The 18887-nt window shown below is 40.2% G+C and overlaps 1 protein-coding gene across 3 annotated transcripts in view; it reads left to right on the forward strand.

The window, feature by feature from the left end:
• Positions 1-1187: 1187 nt before the first annotated feature.
• The window catches only part of TAF2 (TATA-box binding protein associated factor 2), a 121067-nt gene continuing 103367 nt past the window's right edge, over positions 1188-18887 (forward strand). For all 3 annotated transcript variants that reach the window (XR_009865697.1, XM_062188059.1, XM_062188060.1), the window contains exons 1-3: positions 1188-1548; positions 1888-1942; positions 7342-7502. Coding sequence is in view for 2 of the 3 variants with exons in the window: in XM_062188059.1 (XP_062044043.1) it covers positions 1466-1548; positions 1888-1942; positions 7342-7502 (299 nt within the window). In the remaining variant the exon portion in view is untranslated. The remainder of the gene's footprint in view (positions 1549-1887; positions 1943-7341; positions 7503-18887) is intronic.

Below are 18887 nucleotides of genomic sequence, written 5' to 3' on the forward strand. Positions count from 1 at the left end.
TGATCTTATGAGAAGAATATTAATAGAGTAGTTTATAATCACATAATGAATACTGGCCTACATTCACTAGAAACCACAACAAATCTCCAGTTGGTTTGGAATTTTTCTCATTTGTTTTGGTTTAGAGCAAAGTTTAAATTAATTGTAGCTTAATGAATTTATAACCAGGCTAGTTGGGGGGTGGTGGAGTGGGCAGATAGACCAAAATGAAATCTGGTCCAACATCTTAACTGATGGGGCCGGCGCTGTGGTGTAGCAGGTAAAGCTGCTGCCTGCAGTGGCGGCATCCCAAGTGAGCACCGGTTCGATTGCTGGCTGCTCCACTTCCGATCCAGCTCTCTGCTGTGGTCTGGGAAAGCAGTGGAAGATGGCCCAAGTCCTTGGGTCCCTGCACCCTCATGGGAGACCTGGAAGAAGCTTCTGGCTCCTGGCTTCGGATCAGCGGAGCTCCGGCCGTTGTGGCCAGTTGGGGAGTGAACCAGCGGACAGAAGACCTCTCTCTCTCTCTGCCTCTGCCTTTCCTTCTCTGTGTAAATAAATCTTTTTTTTAAAAAAAAGTTAACCGATAACCTATAATTAACCAATCTAGATTTAACTATTTATCAACTTTAATGCACATGAAAATGTAAACAGGACCTCAAAAAATTGTCTTCCAATAAATTTTTCTGCATTGATGTGGCTGTGATAGAAAAAGTTATACAGTGTCCACTATAAATAAATACTTTTAAAATAGAAATACTTTTAAAATAGGCTAGTGTGATACTCGGAGGCTTGACAGACTGCCTGGGGTCTAATCACCCATTTTACAGCTTAAATCGCTGAGCTAGTGGGGTTATCGTACCTGTTTCCACAGAACGCCCCTCCGTTGGGGAGAGTCACTGTTAGCAGCCGGCCCCTCGCCGGGGTCCCGTCTACCTGGCTCGTCGCAAACCTTGTCCTCCATTTTCCTCAGTAAGCTTGCGCTACAGCTCTATTCTAAAACTCCGTGTCCCCTCTCGTCCTGCTCTTGCCTCCCCCACTAGGTATCTCCTCCGCGTGGTAGACTTTTAACAGATCCCACTCATAGAGCGCACACGCGACTGCACTGACATCCGATAGTTCTGTCGCGCAAGCCCCGCCCACAGACGGATTTCCGGGCTGCGGCCTCCGCCGCCGCTGCACTTCCGGTGACGCCGGAGGTCAGAGGTGACAGGCAAGATGGCGGTGGATGGGCGCTTGGAGCAGTTGCGGAGAAGAGCCTCCGTGTGACTGAAGTTCCGCGGCGGCTGGCCGGCCGGAGCCGGAGCTAAGGAGCCGTTCGAGGCGGCGGCGATCCGGCGAGGCCGGGTCTGGGCGGCCACGGTGCCCCGGCCGCGGGGCGTGACTTTGGGGACCGTGAGGGGTTGGGAAGTGCCGGGTCCCCGGGACCAGGAATGCCTCGCAGCCCCCAGCGAAGCCGGGAAGTCCAGCTCCGCGGGCCCGCTTCATGCCGCCGACTGGTGTAGAGCCCACCAGAATGAACAGGAAGAAAGGAGACAAGGGCTTTGAAAGCCCAAGGCCGTATAAATTATAAGTATTTGTTTATCTGCCCTCTTTTTGCTCTTGTTTTCGTTATATTTTTTGATTGCTTAAAACTGAGCTTGGTGGGCGGGGAGTCGGTGGAAAGCTAGACTCCACTCGCTGCGGTGGAGATGGTGTTTGTAGGGCGACAGCTCTTAAAGTTCTAAACTTTTTTTTCTTAAGTAAATTTATTTTTGTGGCTGTTGCTTGATTTAAGACAAGCAAGAATCCCTCCTTGTAAGGTTTTAAAGTGAACATAGTCCCTGCTTACGCTTGGGCACAGTTAGGCTGTTCGTTTAATAATTGAAACTATCCTTCTTTTTTTTTTTTTTTTTTTTCCCCATATACAACCCATCAGGTCGTCTGCATCAACAACATAAACTTCCAGAGAAAATCCGTTGTGGTAAGTTTATTCTTAGCAGCTGGTAAAGAGTAACAGGTCCATCTTACAGTACAGCCGTATCTATGGATTCAACCGAATACTGCTCAGAAACATTCTAAAAAGAAAAATTGCCTTTGTACTGAATATGCAGACTTTTTTTTGTCATTGTTCCCTAACCGATACAGTATAGCAGCTATGTTGACGCCATTTACATTGCATTCTGTGTAATAACTGCATGTTTAAATGATTTAAAGTATATACAAGGACATGTATGGGTTATATATGAATAATGCATCATTTTATGTAAAAGACTTGAGCCTCTAGTTTTTGGTATCCGTGGGGGTCCTGAAACCAATCTTTGTAGAAACTCTAATATTCTTCCAGATAATTGTGTTTCAAGAATAAGTAAGACTAAGAATTCAGGTGTGTCTAATTCCAAGTGCTGTGGTCCTTCTATTATTCTTGTTCTTCCTCAAGTCTCCTCTTTCTTTTATTGCTTTTTCTTGATTAAAATTTTATTCCTTTAACTTTGTTGTGGAATATGAAAGCCTGTATAACCAGATGTTTTTAGAATTGTGCATGAAACATGAGTAAGTGCATAGTGAGATTTTTCTCACAAATAAGTTTAGTATATTCGCTAATTGATTTGGCTAATAAGAGGCCACTTTTTTTTTAAGATTTATTTATTTATTTGAAAGGCAGGGCCACAGAGATCTTCCATCTGCTGATTCACTCCCCAAATTGCTGCACTGGCCGGAGCTGGGCTGATCTGAAGCCAGGAGCCTCTTCTGGGTCTCCCACACGGATGCAGGGGCCCAAGGACATGGGCCATCCTCTACTGCTTTCCCAGGCTGTGGCAGAGCGCTGATTGGAAGTGGAGCAGCTGGGTCTCAAACCAGCACTCATATGGGATGCCGGCACTGCAGACGGTGACTTTACCTGCTATGCCACAGTGCCAGCCTCCACTTTCATTTTTTAATTCTTAGTTGACCTGGATTAAGTGATATTGCTTTGTTAACGAGGTTTTAGATAGAACATTTGAGATCTAATTAAAACACAGGTGATGTTACCTTTAAGGCTGAGAGAATTGAGGTATACGATTGTTTGGTTTTAACATTTTGATTTTGAGATCTATCAAGACATTCAGGTAGACATCACACTAAAATCCAAAATTTTTTACCATGGCCCACAGGGCCCTAAAAAATGTAGCCTTGGACTACACTTTGAGCCTTCTACTCTTTTCTTCTCTTCACTAGCCATACTGGCCTTCTGGCTATTCCTTGAACATACTTAAACTCATTCCTGTTGCGAGATTTTTGGGCTTGGACTTCCTTTAACTAGAAGACTTTCTGGTTTTTTTTTTTTTTTTTTTTCTTTATTTGACAGGTAGAGTTATAGACAATGAGAGAGAGAGAGAGAGAGAGAGAGAGAGAAAGGTCCTCCTTCCGTTGGTTCACTCCCCAAATGGCCGCAATGGCTGGAGCTGAGCCAATCTGAAGCCAGGAGCCAGGTGCTTCCTCCTGGTCTCCCATGCGGGTGCAGGAGCCCAAGCACTTGGGCCATCCTCCACTGCCCTCCCGGGCCACAACAGAGAGCTGGAATGGAAGAGGAGCAATCGGGACTAGAACCCAGCACCCATATGGGATGCCGGCACCGCAGGCGGAGGATTAACCAAGTGAGCCACAGCACCGGCCCGAAAGACTTTCTGTTTTTTCATTCAGATCATTGTTGAGATGCCATTTGTTCAGAGAAGCCTTTTTTTTTTTTTTTTTTTTTTTTTTTTTTTTGACTAGGCACTTTAAAATGATTGTTTCCTCTGTTACTCTCTAAAATCTAGCTTGCTTTCTTTATCCCTACATGACTGATCCTATAAGACTAATTGTTTCCCTTGGGATAAAAATGTGTTAGTCTGTCTTGAATCACTCAGAAGGCTTGTATTACTGGAAGAAAGGGGAAGAGATTAGAGGAATAGGCCAGGACTGGAATATGTGGTGGACTATGGTGAAGTATTTTTGGATTTCATGATATTACGTAGTGTTTGGATGTATTGATGTTACACTGTTGTTATGGGATCATTCTTTATTTGTTTTCTTGCGTACTGTGTAAGCTTTATGAAAGCACTGATTTTCTGTGTTTCCTTTGATCCACTATCCCCACCCAGAATAGTGTTAAATAAATACTTTCCAAATGAGTAGATAAAAGTAGTTCAGAGTGAAGATAGAGGTGCGTGGAGGGGAACATGGATTTATATGTTAAGCTTCAGAGACAGGTGTGATCTCTTGGTACTGTATAAATAGAAAAGAAACACAAGACCAGTGATAAAATTCTGTTGAACACATGCAGATATTGAAGAAGGGGAAATGGCACAGTGATGACTGAGAAAGAGAGGTCTAAAAGACAGAAGTAGGAATCCTTGGTGTGCTATGAAGCAAGAAATTCTGTACTTGTTTTTGTCCTTATTGCCACCTCTGGAACACTTTCCCTAACCAGGTCTTCATATCATTCTGGTTTCGGTCCCAGCATTACCCTCTGAGTCTGCACAATCTAAATGACTCTCTTGAACACTGTCACATTGTTATATTTTGTTTTATTCATAACTAATTATTTCTTTAGAAATTGTCCTTATTTATTCGTTTGTTTTATGTTTTAGAATAAAAGAGTTTTTTTGTGTGTTTCAGTCATTACTGTAATGCCTAGAACATGTCAAATAAGAAAGTATGTATTGGGGGCCTGGCATTGTGGCACACAGGGTTAGGCTGCTGGTTGCAATGATGGCATCCTATATCAGAGCACTGTGTCCTGTCCCGGCTGCTCCGCTTCCGATGCTGTTCCCTGCTAATATGTCTGGGAAAGCAGCAGAAGATGGCCCAAGTTCTTGGGCCCCTTCCACTCACATGGGAGACCTGAATTGGAGCTGCAAGCTCCTGGATTCAGCTTGGTCTAGCCCTGGCCATTGAGGCCATTTGGGGAGTGAGCCAGCGGATAGAAGATGTCTTTCTCTGTCTTTCCTGTCTCCTCAGTCACTCTGCCTTTCAATAAACTAAATCCTTATATGTATTTAGAGAGAGAGAATGGAAGAGGGGCTGATGTTGTGATGTAGCAGTTTAAGCCACTTCCTACAGTGCTGGCATCCCTTGGGGGTACCAGTTCAAGTCCTGGCTGCTCTGCTTCCGATCCAGCTCCCTGCTAATGTGCCTGGGAAAGCAGTGGAAGATGGCTGGAGTACTTGGGCCCATGCACCCACATGGGAGACCCAGATGAAGCTCCTGGTTCCTGGCTTAGGCCTGACCCAGTCCTGGCCATTGCAGCCATTTGGGAAGTGAACCAGTGAATGAAAGATCTCTCTATCTCTATCATCTCTCTCTCTAACTGCCTTTCAAATAAGTAAAATAAATTTTTTTAAAAAGAGAGAGTATCAATAGAAGAAAGATTTCAAGTAGAAGGGTGTATCAGTATTATCAAGCACTGAAGAAAGAGAAAATAGTATGAGAACTCAAAAGGTTGGTGGTTTTCATAAAGATCATTGATGACCATGGTGGACACAAGTTCAGTGGGGGTGATGGAGAGGAGCCAGAATAGTAGGTTAAAGAAAAGTGAAAGCAAAGAAGCAGAGGGAAGGAGACAAAAACAAAAGGACTTCGGTCAAAGGAAGTGGGTGTTTTTGATTCCGTAAGTGTGTGGGGGATTGGGAGTAGGGGCAGAAATACTGGCTGGAGCATACTAAAGGGGAGGAAAGAGCTAGCATTGAAGGGCTGGTTAATTCAGTTAACAGTCATGTATTCACTTACTGGAAGTGCAGAGAAGACTTAAGGGATGACACAAGGTCCCAGTAAAAGAATGAAAGATTCAGAAGAAAGTCCAAGGGATTCAAAATAATTTTACCTGTTAATCTATATTTTCTTAGTTGGGAATGATTTTGCTCCTTAAGGGTAGGCTTGGCCATACTTGGAGACATATTTGGTTGTCACATCTTTGGTGTCCTTGGTATTTCTTGTAGAGGCCAGGGATACTGCTAAACATCTTGGAGTGTCCAGGACAGTCCCCATGACAGAAACATTCCAGCCCAAGATGTCAGTGGTGCCAAAGTTGAAAAACCCTGTTCTAGATCATTTGAGTAGTACTTCATTCCCTTTCTCCTGGCATCTGAGAATACTTTATGTCAACTCTATCATGATTCTTTATGGCCTGTATATATGTATTCTTGTATAGCATCTACTTCTAAATTTCTTTTTATGTACTTTATAAATTTTCATTTAAATTTTCTCAATTAAATGTTTTTCTCCTGTATCATTCAGTAAACATTTATGAAGCACTTAATATGTTCAATTTGAGTGATTGGGTAGATGGTTATTTCATTTTCTGTGTATGAGTGCAGTGAGAAGGAGGGGGGTTAGGGGAAAAGATTTGTAGGTTAGATTAGAAAATGATACATTTTGGCTGGCGCCGCAGCTCAATAGGCTAATCCTCCGCCTGTGGCACTGGCACACCGGGTTCTAGTCCCAGTCGGGGCACCGGTCCTGTCCCAGTTGGTCCTCTTCCAGTACAGCTCTCTGCTGTTGCCCAGGAGTGCAGTGGAAGATGGCCTAGCTCCCTGGGCCCTGCACCCGCATGGGAGACCAGGAGAAGCACCTGGCTCCTGGCTTCAGATCAGTGCAGTGCACCGGCTGCAGTGGCCATTGGGGGGTAAACCAATAGCAAAGGAAGACCTTTTTGTCTCTCTCTCACTGTCTACTCTGCCTGTCAAAAAAAAAAAGAAAAGAAAATGATATATTTCATGTGCTTTTGAGCTATTAAATGGAGCTGAACAGTGAATGGCTATGTATGTGCAGTTAAAAAATGGTGGGATGGAGATAGAGATTTGGAACTTCTTGTTTTTGTTTTTTTGTTTTTTGTTTTTTTTTTCTTAAGATTTATTTGAAAGGCAGAGTTACAGGGGCTGGAGAGAGAGAGAGAGAGACTCTTCCATCTGCCTGTTTACTCAGTGGATGTTGGAGACTTCCATAAACATTAATGAATAGGCTTAGAGGATAATGTGAATAGTATGAACACAAATAAAAAAGTAGAAAATCTATCAAAAACATTTATTACCCATACGCTGGATTCCAGCTATGATTTTAAGTGTGTTCTTCTGGGTAGTATATTGCTCAAGTGTCTTAAAAAGCCTAAAAGGTTGTGAGTAAGAAGAAACTGAGGCACAGAGTACTAGAGTAACTACCCTGATACCATACAATACTAGGTGGTAGAGCTGGAATGTAATTACAAGTCTTATCTCCAGAACACATGAGTTTAATTATGATACTGTACTGTCCCTGCTCTTATATGCTATATGAAGTCCTGTAAATGGCTGAAAGTGGTTAACAGGAAGGATATGTTCTAAAACACACCAATATTTCTAATGAAGATATTCTTTGTCTTTACAGGGATTTGTGGAACTGACTATATTTCCTACAGTTACAAACTTGAACAGAATCAAGTTGAACAGTAAACAGTGTAGAATATACCGAGTAAGGGTCAATGATTTGGAAGCTGCTTTTATTTATAATGATCCAACCTTGGAAGTTTGTCACAATGAATCAAAACAGTAAGTTATATATTTTAATTGAAAATCAGTATTTCTAACAAGTTTTCTTCTTTAATGTTTGGATTAATTTTTCCCCATAGATTTTTCTTAGATTATTATCAGACTCTACATCTTCGTTATGTCCCCGACTTAGGATTTCTGCTGCATTTGCTTTCCTGTACATTTTTGGTTCAAGTGATTTTTGCCAACTCTGCCTAATATAGTATGCTATTAAGTTTTCCTTTTTCACATTATGGTTTTTAAGAAATACTATCTGGGAATATAAAGTAGATTTTTTCAGTTACTTTCCTGCTTTTGATTTTTTTGAACTATTCATAAATATTGGAAGTAATTTCTCTTTTTAAAGATTTATTTATATTATTTGAGAGTCAGACTTCAGAGAAAGATGGACAGAGAGAGATATTCTATCTGTTGGTTTGCTCCCCAAATGACTACAGTGGCCAGGGCTGAACCAGGCCAAAGCCAGGAGCCCTGAATTCCAATAGGTCTCCCACATGGGTGACAGGTACTCAAATGCTTGAGCCATTTACTATTGCTTTCCCAGGCACATTAGCAGGGAGCTGGATTGGAAGTGGAGCAGCTGGGAAGTGAACCAGCATTTGTATGGGATGTCAGCATTGTAGATGGCTGCTTAACCTTCTGCACCACAATGCCAGCCTCCCAAAGTAGTTTTTGATGAATCAGCTGGTCACCATAACCTGTAGATCAGAAACTACATTAAAAGGTTCATAAAGTATTTTGACTGCTTTAAAATATCTTATAAAAATGTTTTGTTTAAAATATCTCATCCATTCACCTTAAATAAGTATTACACCTATTGAGGTTTACTTCCAATTCTTATCAGTAAGCTTACTGTGATGAATTTTATGTTGTATTTTTTTCTATTTAATATTTCCATTATTTCATATGTACATGTATATGGATATGAATGCATGAAGGAATCACTTATTTTTATGGTCAGGTTATATTCTGTTAACTCAGTATATTATAGTTTATATGATTATTCTCCAGTTGTTTGACATTTGCATAGTTTCCAGCTTTTGCAGTTTTAAATAGTGTTTTGTGACTATTTTGGCAATGATAAGGTTTATTTCCCTTTTGAATTAATAGTAAATAGGATTATTTACTATTCTTGGGCTCTTACTATTTTACCTAATTGTGTCCCATTGAGATTTTTAATATTCTGAATACTATCAGCTGTATTTGAGGGAACTTGACTTTTCAAGGTTTTGATGGCACTGGGTTGAAATTTCTGTGATTCTCAGTTTTTTGAGGTGAGCTGCCAAAACTCAATTATAAACTCTTTGTACTCAAGACAGATTTTTTTTTTTTTTTTGGACAGGCAGAGTAGATAGAGAGAGAGACAGAGAGAAAAGTCTTCCTTTTCCGTTGGTTCACCCCCCAATGGCCGCTGCAGCTGGCGCACTGTGCTGATCCGAAGCCAGGAGCCAGGTGCTTCTCCTGGTCTCTCATGCGGGTGCAGGGCCCAAAGACTTGGGCCATCCTCCACTGCACTCCTGGGCCACAGCAGAGAGCTGGACTGGAAGAGGACTAACCGGGACAGGACCGGCACCCCGACCAGGACTAGAACCCAGTGTACCGGTGCTGCAGGCGGAGGATTAGCCTCGTGAGCCATGGCACCAGCCAGTCAAGACAGAATTCTAACTCATATAGCTGTGTAATATTGCAGCGGCTCTCAAATTGTGTTCCCAAATAAGCAGTATAAGCATCTCCTGGGAACTTTTTAAAAAATTTTTATTTATTTTTTATTTTCTTCCCAAAGAAACCTTTTATTTAAGGAATACAAACTTCATGCATTTCATAGGCACAACTTCAGGAATATAGTGATTCTTCCCACCATACCTGCTCTTCCACCCCTCCTCTTCTTCCCTGTCCCATTCCCAGTACCATTCTCCACTAAGATTCATTCTTAATTAGCTTTATACACAGAAGACTATCTCTATATTAAGAGTTCAACAAATTACATGAAAAAAATCCTAAAAAACAAATGAACAAAAACTGTTCCTCAACAGTCCAGACAAGGGCTATTCAAAGTGATTGCATCTTAAAAAAAACAAAAAACAAAGTGATTGCATCTTGACGTTAATTTCACTTGTTTTCTTTTTTTTTTTTTCTTAGAAACTTAATTAACTTTCATGAAGCACCCAAGAATGATACATCTTTTGCGAGCACTTAGACATAATTATAATACAGTTCTTTGAGGACAGAGGTCCTACATGAGAAGTTAGTGCATAGTGAATTCTGTTGTTAATGGAACAATTAACACTCTGATGTATGACATCAGTGATCACCTGAGGCTCTTGACATGAGCTGCCTAGGCTCTGAAAGCCTTTTGAAGCCACAATCTCTGTCAGTATTTAGACAAGGCCATAAGTAAAGTGGAAGTTCTCTATTCCCTTCAGAGTAAAGTACCTCTTGTTATTTCTTTCCACTGGGGTCTCACGCACTGAGGTCCTTCAAGTAGGACATTTTTTGCCACAGTGTCTTGGCTTTCCATGCCTGAAATGCTCTCTTGGGCTTTTCAGCCAGACCAGCATGCTTAAAGGGCTGATTCTAAGGTCAGAGTGCTACTTAAATTAATTGTCATTCTATGAGTCTGCAGTGTGGACTGCTACCCTTGATGGAGCATTCACTCCTTTTTAATTCTATCTATTATTATTACCAGAGACTTAATCCTGTCCATATGCTTAAACACTTAAGGTGGTATTTTTACCACCCAGCTTAAGGGGATTTAGGGGTCCTATGGCAAGTTTTTAAACTGTACCCTTAGAAGTAAGTCCTTAGGAATGTATGCAGAACTATCCAGGTTTACAGTTACAAACTTCAAGCACTTCTTAATTACAACTTTATGAACATGGTAATTCTTCACACCGTGCCCATCCTCTCACCTATTTCCCACTCCTCTTCCTCCTCGCTCTCTTACTCCCACTCTTTTTTACTGAAATCTGTTTTCACTTGACTTTATACACATATGTTTAACTCTATGTTATGTAAAGAGTTCAGCAAATAGTATGAAAAAAAAAAAAAACTTCCTCAACCATCAAGATAAGGGCTGTTCAAGTCATTGATTCTCAAAATGTCAATTTCACTTTTACAGATTGCCTTTTAGGTGCTCTATTAGTTATACGAGCCAGGGAGAACATATAGTATTTGTCCCTTTGAGACTGGCTTTTTTCACTAAGTATGATGTTTTCCAGATTCATACATTTTTTTTAAAGATTTATTTATTTATTTATTTATTTGAAAGTCAGAGTTAACACCGAGAGAGAAGGAAAGGCAGAGAGAAAGAGAGGTCTTCCATCTGCTGGTTCACTCCCCAGATGGCCACAACAGCCAGAGCTGTGCTGATCCGAAGCCATGAGCCAGGAGCTTTTTTTTGGGTCTCCCACTTGGGTGCAGGGGCCTAAGGACTTGGGCCATCTTCTACTGCTTTCCCAGGCTGTAGCAGAGAGCTGGATCGAAGTGGAGCAGCCGGGTTTTGAACCAGCACCCATATGGGATGCCAGCACTGCAAGTGGCGGCTTTAACCTGCTACACCACAGCACTGGTCCCGTATTTTTCTTTAATGTTATGTAATTCTCATTGTAGAGATTTTTTACATCCTTGGTTAAATTTATTCCAAGGTATTTGGGTTTTTTTGGTAGCTATTGTGAATCAGATTGATCTTAGAAGTTCTTTCTCAGCCGTGGAATTGTCTTTGTGTACAAAGGCTATTGATTTTTGTGTATTGATTTTGTATCCTGCTACTTTACCAAGCTCTTCTATGAGTTCCAATATTCTACTAGTGGAGCCTTTTGTATTCCCTATATATAGAATTATGTCATCTTCAAATAGGGATAGTTTGACTTCCTCCTTCCCAATTTGTGTCCCTTTGATTTCTTTTTCTTGCCTGATGGTTCTGGCTAAAACTTCCAGGACTATATTGAATATCTGTGGTGACAGTGGACATCGTTGTCTGGTTCCAGATCTCAGTGGGAATGCTTCCAGCTTTTCCCCATTTAATAGGACACGGGCCATGGGTTTGTCATAGATTGTCTTGATTGTGTTGAGGAATGTTCCTTCTGTACCTGATTTGCTTAGAGTTTTCATAATGAAAAGGTGTTGTATTTTATCAAATTCTTTCTTTGCATCTATTGAGATAATCATGATTTTGTTTCTCAGTTTGTTAATGTGATGTATCACATTGATTGATTTGTGAATGTTGAGCTATCCTTGTATACCAGGAATAAATCCCACTTGGTCCCTGTGAATGATCTTTCTGATGTGTTGTTGAATTTGATTGGCTAGAATTTTGTTGAGGAGTTTTGTGTCTAGGTTCATCAGAGAAATTGGTCTGTAATTTTCTTTCTCTGTTGCATCTTTTTTGGGTTTAGGAATTAAGGTGATGCTGGCTTCATAGAAAGAATTTGGGGGGATTCCCTTTAAATTGTTTTGAGTAACTTGAGAAGAACTGGAGTTTGTTCTTTAAATGTCTGATAGAATTCAGCAGTGAAGCCATTCAGTCCTGGTCTATTGTTTGTTGGGAGTGTCCTTATTATTGATTCAATTTCTATCTTGGTTATGGGTCTGTTTAGGTTTTCTGTGTCTTCTTGGCTCAATTTAAGTGGGTTGTATGAGTCCAGGAATTTATCCGTGTTTTCTAGGTTTCCCAGTTTGTTGGCATACAGCTCTTTGTCGTATTTTCTTTTCTTTTTTTCTTTTTTTTTTTTTGACAGGCAGAGTGGACAGTGAGAGAGAGAGAGAGAGAGAGGTCTTCCTTTGGCCGTTGGTTCACCCTCCAATGGCTGCTGCGGCTGGCACACTGCGCTGATCCAAAGGCAGGAGCCAGGTGCCTATCCTGGTCTCCCATGGGCTGCAGGGCCCAAGCACTTGGGCCATCCTCCACTGCACTCCCGGGCCACAGCAGAAAGCTGGCCTGGAAGAGGGGCTACCGGGACAGAATCCGGCGCCCCGACCGGGACTAGAACCCGGTGTGCCGGCACCGCTAGGCAGAGGATTAGCCTGTTGAGCCACGGCGCCAGCCTCTTTGTCGTATTTTCTGTTGATTCTTTTTATTTCTGTGGTGTCTGTTTGTTACATTTCCCTTTTCATCTCTTATTAATTTGGGTCTTCTCCTTTTTTTGGTTAGTTGGGCCAGTGAGATGTCAATTTTGTGTATTATTTTCAAAAAAACAGCTCTTTGTTTTGCTGGTCTTTTGTATTTTTTTGTTGTCATTATGATTTTGTTTATTCTCTAATTTTAATTATTTCTTTTTTTCTACTAATTTTGCATTTGGTTTGCTGGTTTTTTTTTTTTTTTTCCCTATTTCTTTGATTTACCTTGATAGCTCATTTATTTGGTGCCTTTGCAATTTCTTGATGTAGGCACCAATTGCTATAAGCTTTCCTCTTAACACAGATTTCACTGTACCCTTAAGTTTTGATATGTTGTATCATCATCATTTGTTTCCAGAATTTTTTTTATTTCTTCAATGACCCACTGTTCATTCAGGAATATGTTGTTCAGTCTTCATGTGTCTGCATATGTTCTAGAGATTCCTGAGTTGCTGATTTCCAGCTTAATACCATTGTAGTCCAAGAAGATACATGGTATGATTTTGATTTTATTTATTTATTTATTTTTTAATTTGTTTAGAGTTGCTTTATGGCCTACCATATGGTCAATCCTAGAGAAAGTTCCTTGTAGTGGTGAGAAGAATGTGTATTCTGTGGCTGTAGAATTGAAAGTTCTGTAGATATCTCTTAGGTTCATTTGTTCTATAGTGTAGATTAACTCTGCTGTTCTCTTGCTGGTTTTCTGTCTGCTTGATTTGTCCATTGCTGAAAGTGGCATATTGAACTCCCCCATTATTATTGTATTGGAGTCTATGTCTCCCATTAGATCCATTAACATTTCTTTTCAATAGCCAGGTGCCGTGCAGTTAGGTGCATATACATTTATAATACTTATATTTTCCTGTTGAATTGATCCCTTAATCATTACATAGTGCCCTTCTTTGTCTGTTTTCCCAGTTTTTGTGTTAAAGTGTATTCTGTCTGATATTAGAGTAGCTACACCAGCTCTTTTTTGGTTTCTGTTAGCATGAATATCTTTTTCCATTTTTTCACTTTCAGTCTGTGTGCATCTTTGTTGGTGAGATATGTTTCTTGTAGGCAGCAAATAGATGGGTTTTGTTTTTAACCCATTCAGCCAGTCTGTGTCTTTTTTTTTTTTTGACAGGCAGAGAGAGACAAGTCTGTGTCTTTTAACTGGAGAGTTGTGGCCGTTTACATTCAATATGACTATTGATAAATTATGACTTTGCCCTGCTATTTTTCCATAAATATTCCTTTTTTTACTTTTCCATAAATATTCATGTTTTTTACTTTTCCTGAACATTTACTGGGAGATTTTTTGCCTTAATTTTCTTTCAAAGTGATGACTGTGTTTATCTGTTTTTGTGTGTAGCACATTCTTAAGTATCTTTTGCAAGGCTGTATGGGTGGTAAATTCTTTCAATTTCTGTTTGTTATGGAAGGTCTTTATTTCACCTTCATTCATCTATGAGCACTTTGTAGGGTACAGTATTCTGGGTTGACAGTTCTTTTCTCTTAAGACTTTGACTATATCTTGTCATTCTCTCCTAGCCTGTAGGGTTTCAGATGAAAATAGTCTGCTGTGAGACTAATTGGGTATCCTCTGAAAGTAATCTGGCATTTCTCTCATGCACATTTTAGAATCTTCTCTTTATGTTTTACTGTGGAGAGTTTGACTACAATGGCGAAGATCTTTTCTGATCATGTCTGTTAGGAGTTCTGTTTGTTTCCTGTACCTGGATGGTCCTTTCTTTCTCCAAATTGGGGAAATTTTGTTATTGTTTCACTGAAAAGGCCTTCTAATCTTTTCTCTCTTTCCATGCCTTCAGGAACTCCTAGTACCCATATGTTGGGTCGTTTGATAGTATCTTGTAGATTCCCAACTTGTGTTTGGTCTGACTGTATAATTTCCTGTGCTTTGTCTTATAAGTTGAATATTCTTTCTTCTGCTTCACTGATTCTGTTGTTAAGGCTTTCCACTGCATTTTTCATTTGTTGATCCAATTCTTCATTTCCAAGATTTCATTTTGATTTCTCTATAAGATCTCAACTTCGTGGGAGAAAATTTCTTTCACGTCATGGATGGATTTCATTAGTTCATACATTTGCTTCTGATTACTTCTAAGTAATCCTACAGTCAATTTTTTGAATTCCATTTCTGGCATTTCTTCAATCTCTTCATCTTCACAGTCCGGTATTTGAAGTGTTGTTTTCTTTTGGGGGCATTATATTGAGTTCTTTATTCTTGTTTCTTGAATTGGTGCATTTATTATTCAGCATTTGTGGAGATACTCATTGATTTCTTCTTTGTTTTTTCACTGTGACAGCTTTTATCTTTGGACCATGCCTCTGTTAATTAGTGGAGTGTCTACTTTTTTAGTGGTGAATACTTAGAGGTGTGTGGTAGGTATGGCCAGGGAGCTCTGTTCAGTACTCCACGGTGAAGGGAGTGTCTAAGGTGACATTCAGGTTGGATGTGGTAAATCTCTTTGTTTATTTAATCAGAGAGGGGGGTTTGTTTGACCTGTTGGGATAAACTCAGCTCACCCCCTCTCCTCAAAGACCAGTGCCTGGGCCCTAGCCTTAATGGGTATAGTATGCATCCATGCTGCCACAAGGACCACATAGAGGATCTGTTCAGTCCTCAGTGTAAGCACAGATTCCCCAGCAATTTCTGTCACCAGGGAACCAGTGAGCCCTGAGCATGTGGAGCCTCCCACAGTGACTGCTTAAAGTCCCAGCCACACTCTGAGCCCTGCCACACAGCCTCAGTGTTTTCACAGTCATGGCATACAAGCCTCCTACAGTCACAGGCACCCAGCCCCCTGTCAGTTCTACTCGCCAGACTCAGGAGTCTCCACTCCAAGCTGGCACAGCTGTTACTTATGTCAAAAATGGCACCCACTCTCTTTTGGCTTGTTACAGAATGCCATTGCATTAATTGAGGATAGAGAAAAGTGTCCCCCTTTTTTCTCCCCTAGTTTGGCAGACATACTGTCTCGCTCCAGGGTTCTTCCTGCAGCTTTATCACCAGCGGCTTGGGCTGCTGCAGTCTGGTCTCATTTCATTCTCCAAAGCTTGTGCGGAGGCATTCAGCTGCTGGGTTTCTGAGTTGTGTGTCCACACTCTCCATGTAGGTCCACTGTGTCCCTTTAATTTGTATCAAAGCTTCCTCTGCTGTTTTCTCCCTAACTCTCCCCTGAGACTTGGGAATTTCTTACAACTGCAAATTTCCAAACATTATACCACACCTGCCGAATCAGAAACTTAAAATAGGGTCCTACACTTCATGTTTTATCAAGCCCACCAAGTACTTCTGATACAGGCTGAAGCTTGAGAACCACTGCCAATAAAGGATTGGAAGGGTTGAGAATGGAGTGCACTTTCAGATGTGCTAATAATCCATCCATTGGTTTAGAATCTTTCAGGCTCGGGATATGAGAAAATGGTGTTGGAAAAAATTCAAGGGATCCATGGATTACTCCTATAACTTCCCATTTCATGAAGATGAATTGTAGGAATTGTATTGCTTTTGTAGCCACACTTTAGAAGTGACATAAAAAGATTTACTACAGACTCACCTACATTTCCTTTCCCCTGGGAAATTTAAAAAAAAAAATGACAAAAACCATCTGCCTCTGAAGTAGTAAATATACAGCATTAATGAATAAAAACAACACCAATGAAGGGGCCCATAGAGGAAGACCAAAACATCTGTCCTGTCCAACCTAGAGCTCTGGGTTTGATGATAGGGTAAGAAGCCTCTCCATCTGCTAGTTTGGGAACACAGCATTTGCACATCTGCTTTATCAGTAATGTGTTGCTACCCAGGTCTCACAGAACATGATCTCTTACAGTGCAGTGACAGGAACAATAGTCTCCTAGTCCATGAAGGAAGAAACACTCTGTACTTTGATATATATTTTTGATGATATCCCTTAATATTTATTGATAGGGAAGATGTCTTATTACTTTAGTGCTGTAAGTAAAGAAAATCATAAAGGAAAGTCTATTCAAAGGTTAGATTTAGAAATTGGGAATGATAGATGATGTTTAACTTTTTCATTTCTGCTAGGACATAGCTGTGTGAGCCTTAGTTATTTAGTATGTACTTGACTAGAGCTTTTTTCCCTCTCTAGAATCTTTATTGTTCTATGAAAGAGATGACATTTGTTATTTTCTCTGGTATTTATCTAGTTTCTGGCTTCTTCAAAAAAAAGATTTGAAATTAATGTTAGAGTTTTATTAGAAGTTTTTAAAAGTACCTAATGGAATTAGCATGAAGAATAAACTTGCATAGTTTGGTGCGTACACACAATTAAGTTACTGTGTCATTATTACAAGAGGGAAACACAGATTTGGTTCTCATATTTCTAGTTGCCATAAGCAGAGAGGGTAACACTGTTTTGTGAAATATACCACTTATCCAGAAGAAATACCTTTTCTTGGCAGTTCAGCGTCACAATATCTCCCATGAATCTATGTTAGTATTTTTAGAGAAAGATAGTGGTTAAAGTCTTTAGCATATTTCCAAATAGTTTTGTTACCATTTTTGTTTCTGAAATATCTCTCCTTCCTTAATGAACCTATAAATTTCTAATAAAGCTAAAACAAAAAGATAACCATTTTGAAACTGGAAATAAAACTTCAAATTCAGTGGTAAAATTTGGTTTTAATACATAAGAGAATGTCATAACAGAGAAGTAATGAAAGCTTCCCATATTATTTGTTTTAAAGTTGAGGTATTTGAATCTCCTATTTTTTGGGGAAAAAAAAATATATATATATATATACACTCAATGTTGATTGAAATTCAGCGTATTTGAACTAGGGATGGGGCAAACATTTGGCACAGTGGTTAAGACACTGCATATGGCTGGTGCCGCAGCTCACTAGGCTAATCCTCCACCTGCGGCACCAGTACTGCACGTACTAGTCCTGGTTGGGGCACCGGATTCTGTCCCGGTTGCTGCTCTTCCAGTCCAGCTCTCTGCTGTGGCCCGGGAAGGCAGCGGAGGATGGCCCAAGTGCTTGGGTCCTGCACCCACATGGGAGACCAGGAGGAAGCACCTGGCTCCTGGCTTCGGATTGGCGCAGCATGCTGGCCGTAGCAGCCATCTCGGGGGTGAACCAACGGAAGGAAGACTTTTCTCTCTGTCTCTCTCTTTCACTGTCTAACTCTGCCTGTCAAAAAAAAAAAAAAAAAAAAAAAAAAAGACACTGCTTATGATACCCACATATCATACTGAGGTATCTGGGTTTGAGTCCCACCTCTGCTTCCTTCAGCTTCCTGCTAACACGCCTCCTAGGAGGCATTGGTGATGGCTCGGGTGCTTGGATCCCTGTACTTGTGTCAGAGACCTGCATTGAGTTCTTGGCTTTTGGCTGCAGCCTGGTCCAGCCCTGGCTGTTGTGGGCATTTAGGGAATAAATCAGCAGATGGGAAATATTTCTGTCTGCTTTTCAAATAAATAAAAAGGTAAGAATTTTTTTGGGAAAGATTACTGACAATCCATCCCTTTAAAGAAAAAAATTGGACTCTGGGGAAATATAAGGAAAGGAAACATTAAGAGACTAAAGGCATTTCATATTTTATTCAGCTGTTAGCTGACTTGTTAAATTACCTGTACTAACAATTTAAAGCTATATTGGTAAAGTTTCTATGAATGTTTTGTTTTGGAATTTTTCATATTGCGCATAGACTGTAGTTTGCCTCCATAGGAGCTGTGACTCTCATGTGTTAGCTTTTCTATTTTCACTTATACTTACTACCTTAGACTAAACTGAATGTAGACTTTGCTTGAGAAACTGTATCCATGGATAGGTAGCTTATAGTGCCTGATGTCTTTCTTTCCTCTGTTTATTTCCTTTCTCTAAATAGACTTTGCAACTTTGAGAAAGCCTTTTTATTTTGTTTGAAGTCTCAACTTCCCAGAATTGCAAGAATTATTTTAATTCCTATCTCCTGTCTTAATTCCTGTCAAGGAGTGGTAATGGAAATGAAGCTATCTTAGTATATTAATGAAGTAACTATCCAATTACAGTGATTTTTTTAAATTGCTATTTTTATTTTAAAGCTTTCTCAGATTTTGAATTTTAATGTAGACATCTACACAGGGCTTCCCAATGTTTTATTCATATCACATATAAGAAATAGGTAGTTCCTATAATGTTTATGGTTAAGTAACATTTTACCTTGGCCATACTACTTCACTGCCAGCCGTTTTCATAGTACTACTTGAAATTAAATTGTCGTGTGTAAACTCAAACAGATGTAAGTTTAGGAGC

Source organism: Lepus europaeus, chromosome 4 (genome assembly GCF_033115175.1).
Source record: "Lepus europaeus isolate LE1 chromosome 4, mLepTim1.pri, whole genome shotgun sequence".
Classification (NCBI taxonomy): Eukaryota; Metazoa; Chordata; class Mammalia; order Lagomorpha; family Leporidae; genus Lepus; species Lepus europaeus.